The sequence below is a fragment of the Haliotis rufescens genome, unplaced genomic scaffold (assembly GCF_023055435.1).
Source record: "Haliotis rufescens isolate VD_foot unplaced genomic scaffold, xgHalRufe1.0.p SCAF_12, whole genome shotgun sequence".
NCBI classification, from domain to species: domain Eukaryota; kingdom Metazoa; phylum Mollusca; class Gastropoda; order Lepetellida; family Haliotidae; genus Haliotis; species Haliotis rufescens.
In genome coordinates this window covers 36,982,938-36,989,496 of record NW_025963802.1, presented here as the reverse complement: position 1 = coordinate 36,989,496, position 6,559 = coordinate 36,982,938, and the positions used below count along the sequence as shown (strand labels likewise).

The following is a 6,559-nucleotide window of genomic DNA, read 5'->3' as shown; positions in this document are numbered from 1 at the left end:
ATATACATGTATTAAACTTACATAAATAACGTAACTCAGAAACAATACATATTTTTATTTTGTACATGTTTATTTTGGGAGAATGTGTAACAAATTCAAACAATTGTTTTGCAAAATGAAATTGTATCATGTATATCACTTGAGGAGTCTATACAAAGACTTATATAGACTCCCTGGAATACCATCAAATGTCTCGGTTTCGCACAGGGAACTAATTACAGCCCCTACAACAAGATTGCATGTAAGCACAAAGTCGGAGATATAGTCCCGTTAACTGTATAGCTTCACTTTTGTATAGTGGTATTCACCAATATGGCTTATGGCAATTACCTCCCCTAGACCGATTCAACATGGCCTCCGTAAGTCATTTTCTGCACGTGGGCATATGTAAAATCTTTGTTTTTAGTGGATTTCTCACTTTTCTGTACACTTTGCTCAGTGTGTGTATGCAAATACACCCAAATACATGAGTAGAATGACATTGCTGCTATCATTGACATGTATATTGTCGAATACTGACCGCAATGATATGGATTTTAGGTTTTCGTTTTGTCGCTATTTGGCGTATGGACTTCTGTCGCATGAAAATCTAACTAACCACAGTTTTTAACAAAGCCATCATCTGATATAAGAACATGTCAAATCAAAGAAACCGCTGAATTTGAGGATTTTTTGGTCACACCTTCATGATTCCATTCTCAAGCCCACATACATGAAATAGATTGTCTTTCCTGTCTTCATGGTTTTCCTGTTTATTTTATCAGGGTGGATTAAAATTGCAGTCTGTCCCACTAAAACTTTCACCATCCATTGTTGGAAAGACTTCTGTCTTTCAATTAGCCCTTGAGACCACGGGCACTGTCACAAATAATTAGTACTTGTTTACCAATAACCATGATAACGGATAGTTTATCTTGATGGACTTGCATAGAACTTTTTTTTTTTAGAAGACATTTTTCTTTGCAAAATTGTTCAGATTGTTCTCAACATGCACAAATTACATTGAACTCATTTGTTAATAGAGGTGTGTTATCTAATTCTGGATTGACGGAACGACATGAAACTGGTTCAAGTCTTGCTATCATGGCTATCAATCAGTCCTTATCGATTCATACTCTGACAAAGTTCACCTTCAGCAGGGCACTTGTAATCTTCATCATGTTCATGTATCATGATGTAAACTTGTATTGTTAACATGGTTAAGGCCTTTAGAAAAGTAGATTGACCCCGTTTTCTTTTTCAGAAAAAGAAAGGTAAGGGTGGCAAAACAAGCTCGAGTAAAATTGCCAATAAAAAGAACAACAAGTTGCTGAAACAAGGCAAAGTGAAGAAACAGAAACAACTGCAAATAAGAAAACAGAGGAAGGGTGTCCGAGAAGCTGCAGCAAGAGGTCACATCAACGAAAAAAAGGAAAAAGTCACAGACCAGGAAGTTGAGGGAGAACAGAACGGGGAACTTCACAAGAGTGATTTCAAATTTTTCTTGTCAAAGGGACGAGATCTTTCATTTGCCAATCTACCTAAACAGTAAGTATTTTTTTCATGGCATGATGCTTTCCTCATATAGTATTGATGATGTATTATTTCAAACTAGGGAAAAGACCGAGGGGTGGCCTAATGGTTTTGTAACAATGCATTTTTTCGAGGCAAGAGTTGGTTGTTTGGTTGGCTTGTTGTTTTATGCCACACTCAGCAATATCCCAGCTATATGACGGCGGTCTGTAAATAATCGAGACAATCCAGTGATTGATATCATGAGCATCGATCCACGCAATTGAGATCGATGACATGCATCAACCAAGTTAGCGAGCCTGACCACCAGATCCCGTTAGTCGCCTTTTACGACAAGCATATTCGCCTTTTACGGCAAGCATTAGTTGTTGAAGACCTATTCCACCCCGGATCTTCAAGTGTCTCCGGGGCAAGAGGGTGATCTGACAATACATGTCCATTTTCCACACTTGTCAAACTAGGCTGTAATTCCAGAGTTATATTGTGGCTGGACTTTTAAGTCCATGCATAGTCCAATCAAAATTGCGAAACGAACTAGACATCCATTTTGTAAACAACATGCATCGACTGATATTTTCTGAATATTTTTATGTGTTAATCATGGTGCTCAAATGATTTGATGTGCTTTGTGAGGTAAGACCTGTTTTATTACAATATAGATCTTGATTATCAATCAGATCGTCTTGACTGGGCTCTGCCATTTTGTTTGAAATGCAAGTGATATGAAAGGTGTAATATGATTGGTCAATTGGAGGGACATAGAAGGGACATAACTCATAATAGCCACTGGTGGCGTTCCGATCAAGCTGCCAAATTCCAATGTAGTTCAGCAAGGGTGGAAACTGGACTTTAATGGTCAGTTAACTCCCTTGCCTTTGGAAGATGGTGACAAAGCTGAAGACCTGGGTGTGACTGACCACATGGGTTCAGTATGTGAGGTCCATACTTGATGACCCCGTGCTGATGTGTCTGGGATAATGCTAAATACAGTCAAAACCTTAACCCACTCACTCGTGAAAGTTTTAATAGCTTTTGCCTGAAGTTATTTTATTCAAAAGTAGGCGATTTCAAAGTGTAAATATTCTTTTGTTTCCCAAACACTGTCGGTGCCACTGAAGAATGTGAAGGTCGCAGTGTTTTGAAATAAAGGGGATATGGGGGGTCCTTGGGGTTTGCTACAATAGTTTTCGAATCCAAGAAACCTCCTTAATATTTTATTGTTTAACAATAGGGTTGTGGCAAAGACTCCTGAACTTTTGTTTTTAATTTCGAGCACTGATTTGGTTGATGTTCGGCATCGTATCCCAATTGCATGGATCGATGCTCATGATGTCAATCACTGGATTGTGTGGTCCAGATTTGACTATATACAGACCACTGTCATAGAGCTGGAACATTTGCTGAGTATGGAATTGAACGAACAAACAAACAGACAAACACTGAGGTAAAATGTTAAATAAATGTATGATATTACTACAGGTTGAAAAATGAACCTCGAAGTCGAAAGAGGAAACCTACATCTGGGGAGGATGACGATTTGTCTCGCTATGAAGAAGTACCGAGGAAGCTGGTCAACCATGACAAGAATGCCAACATGAAAATGCTGCTGCCAATCAAAGGCGACAGTGGCAAGGTCATCACAAGAATGGTGGAGGAGATAGGTAGGAACACTCCTATGTTGCCATTGATACCACAAGAGAATTTTTGTGTAATAACAGTTCCAGTGAACATGATTTTGTTTTGGCTTCCTAATTTTAATTGTCCTATGAAAATCTGGGTACAACCCATGCTTGCCATAAAAGGTGACTATGTTTGTCGTATGCGTAGCCTCGGCTTGCTGACTTGGTTGATGCATGTCATCGTATCCCAATTTGCGTGGATCGATGCTCATGACATCGATCACAAGATTGTCTGGTCCAGACTTGAATATTTTCAGACCGCCATCATATAACTGGAATATTGCTGAGTGAAGCATTAAAAACAAACAAGCAAACATAAACAAACATAATTGTAATCATTCATGTTATCAACCGTCCCCCTTAATATGTCATTTTGACATGAGAATTAAGGAAATGACCCTTTAAATTTCATCCAAAATTTCCAAACATTGCAAGTATTATATACATGTTAAAAGCCTCACTGGAATCAGACAGTAGGGAGATTGCCTGTTGCTGTATACTATATGCCTTCTCATATATGAATTTGAAGCACGTTTACCTCTGGGACCCCAGTGGGGTTAGAATTGGTCCCCAGGAACATGTGGTCTGAAGACCAAATGGATTGATGTTAAACTCGGTGAGTCAGTCAATGGCTGTGTCACTGTACATGGATTGTTGTTCACAGTATCAATCACTAGATTGTCTGGTCCAGACAGGCTGCCATGATATTTTTTAATATTGCTGAGTGCGGTATTACACAACAAAAAAGCAATCTTATGATACTTCCAGGGAAGAATGCCTACCCAGTCTCCCTTGTATGACAGCTGATGTATAGATGATTAGAATGTGGAACTTTAATTTCAAAGTTTTTTATTTCAGTTCAAGTAGTCATGATTCATGTACACGTTAGTCATTGTCATGGAGCTTCATAAGACTAATGGATTAACAGTGAGAAGAAGCGCACATTAAATACATAGATGAAAGTGGATAGGACTTGAATATTATTAACAGTATATTATTGTTTTGAAATCTTAGATTCAGAGAAAAAGTAATTGTTCAAGGGTTTCCATTTTCTCTCAGATTTACCGGTAGTCCGATCATTCTTTACTTTTTGAACTTCGTATTGTTTCACTTTGTCAACACCAGACCGATGATTGTGTGGTACATGTCAGACCTGCATCACTTCGGGCTTTCCTCCCACATCAAGCTGACATGCCGCGATATAACTGGAACACTGTTTAAGGCAATGTTACACTGGTAGAAACTAACAGGTTTGAACCACTAGCCCTTATAATGATATATAGCAAAACCCTTAAAAAGGGCAAATTTCTAGTAGTCCTTATGGTACCTTAACTATTGGGCAGTTTGGCAAGGACAACAGGACTAGTGCCAATTTCTTACGCTGTGTTTAACCCAACTCACTCCTGGTGTGTAAACATGGGAAAGAAATTATCTGTCCTACGAGGTTTGTTGAAGTTATTTTTAATAACTTAATCTTTTGATGTTTGACCTCCAGATGAAGATGAGGAAGGGGAAAATGGTGAAGTCGATGCAGAGGATATGAAGGGTCCAGAAGCTGTGGAGGAAAAACCTCTTCGGCCACTTTCTAACGTGGAGCTCTTGGTCATGAGAAGCAGGAAATTGCAGGAGAGGAAACAGACCATTGCTTTGTTAGCTACTTCAATACTGGAAAACCCACAAGAAAACGTAGGTGTTGATTGTAACATATACATGATGTTAATCACTGGATTGTCTGGTCCAGACTCGATTATTTACAGACCGCCGTCACAAACCAAAACCTTGTTTGGGTGTGTTGGATTGACAGTGTATCATACTGTTGACAGATGACATGAAAGAGCTTTTTTAGTCATTTGACTTGCTTAAGGGTTGAAAGATAGTTTATTAGAACAATTCACAAATATATTATCTCTGTACTGTGTAACCACGGAAACATGAAAAACTATTGATCAAGAACTGGTAATCAGGAAACCAGGAAACCCACTTACAGGGCATATATACTACTCACAAGAAGTTAAGGAACACTGCTTTTTTCACATGACTACAGTTAATATGTCATGGCTATGACAGATTAAGTATAGTCATATGAAACAATCGTGTATTCTTTAACTTCTTTTGAGTGGTATATTTCCAGAATGTCCAGACATGTACGAAAAAATTACTCCGCAAGAATCATCCGTTAATCTGGCAATTTGTTGATCCAAACAATTTAACTTGGATGCTACTATCAGGGCCTTATTTGAATAAGATATGTGTTTCCCCATTTTTACCCCTGCTCCAACGAAGTTGGTGGGGGATATAGAAACGGGCTCCGTCCTGTCCGTCCACCACGTTTTGTTTCCAGAGTGAACATGGAAACCATGAGAGATAACTTTACAAAACTTGGTACACACATTCACCATATGGTGTAGATGTGCCGTTTGCTATATAAGTTTTCCCTGCATTTAAATATATTTTATATATATTTTTTTCAAATATTTACTTAGCCTCTGAACTGAATGGAAGTAGTGGGTTCAGTTTCCGGAGAAAACTATTCGAGATATCTTTATGAAACTTTCAACACACATTCACCATATAGTGTGATGTACCTTTTGCTATTTATGATTCCTCTGAATTTTTCTTTTATTTCATATAAATTTGATAAATTTGAACAAAATGAAAGCAGTGGGTTTCATTTCCGGAGCGGAACTGGAAAATTATTTTACCATGTTTACAGATCTCTTTAAGAAACTTGGTAACACTTTCACCATATAGTGTAGATGTGCCTTTTGCTATTTATGATGCTCCCAATTATCTTGTATTCAACCTCTTCCACAAGCAGGTGGATAAACTGATAGTTTACAATGTCACATTTGATAGCACATAAGAGTGGACATTGGGCGGGGGTATAGATGACCTCGTCTTCTTATCTTTTCACATGTTTCATCTGTAAATGAGGTACAAAATTAGAGAACAAAAACTAACACCCAAGAACACATTGCACAGGATACTTTAACCAGTGTTTTATGTTGCCAATGTTTCTCAGATCCGGCGTGTGCGTGAGCTTCGTCTGATGCTGAACGAGAAGGAGCCTGACCTGTACATCACCGTAAGGAAGCTAGTGATGGTGTCACTGATGGAGGTGTTTAAGGACATCGTCCCTGGCTACAAGATCAGGCTGCTCACAGACAAGGAGAAGGCACAGCAGGTTGGTTCCTCAGCTTCTACGTGTCACACACACACACACACAGTCGCACAAACACACACAAACACAAACACACACACACACACACACACACACACACACACACACACACACACACACAGAGAGAGTCACAAACACAGTCAGAGACACACACAGACACAGACAGACACACACACAGACAGACAGA

General features: G+C 38.8%; 1 protein-coding gene across 1 annotated transcript in view; it reads left to right on the top strand.

The window, feature by feature from the left end:
- The first annotated feature begins 340 nt into the window (after nucleotides 1-340).
- LOC124136575 (nucleolar complex protein 3 homolog) overlaps nucleotides 341-6,559 on the top strand; it is a 28,430-nt gene continuing 22,211 nt past the window's right edge. Inside the window, exons 1-5 of the mRNA XM_048393588.1 lie at nucleotides 341-359; nucleotides 1,244-1,527; nucleotides 2,992-3,173; nucleotides 4,687-4,877; nucleotides 6,214-6,375. Coding sequence (XP_048249545.1) covers nucleotides 351-359; nucleotides 1,244-1,527; nucleotides 2,992-3,173; nucleotides 4,687-4,877; nucleotides 6,214-6,375 — 828 coding nt within the window. The 5' untranslated portion in view covers nucleotides 341-350. The remainder of the gene's footprint in view (nucleotides 360-1,243; nucleotides 1,528-2,991; nucleotides 3,174-4,686; nucleotides 4,878-6,213; nucleotides 6,376-6,559) is intronic.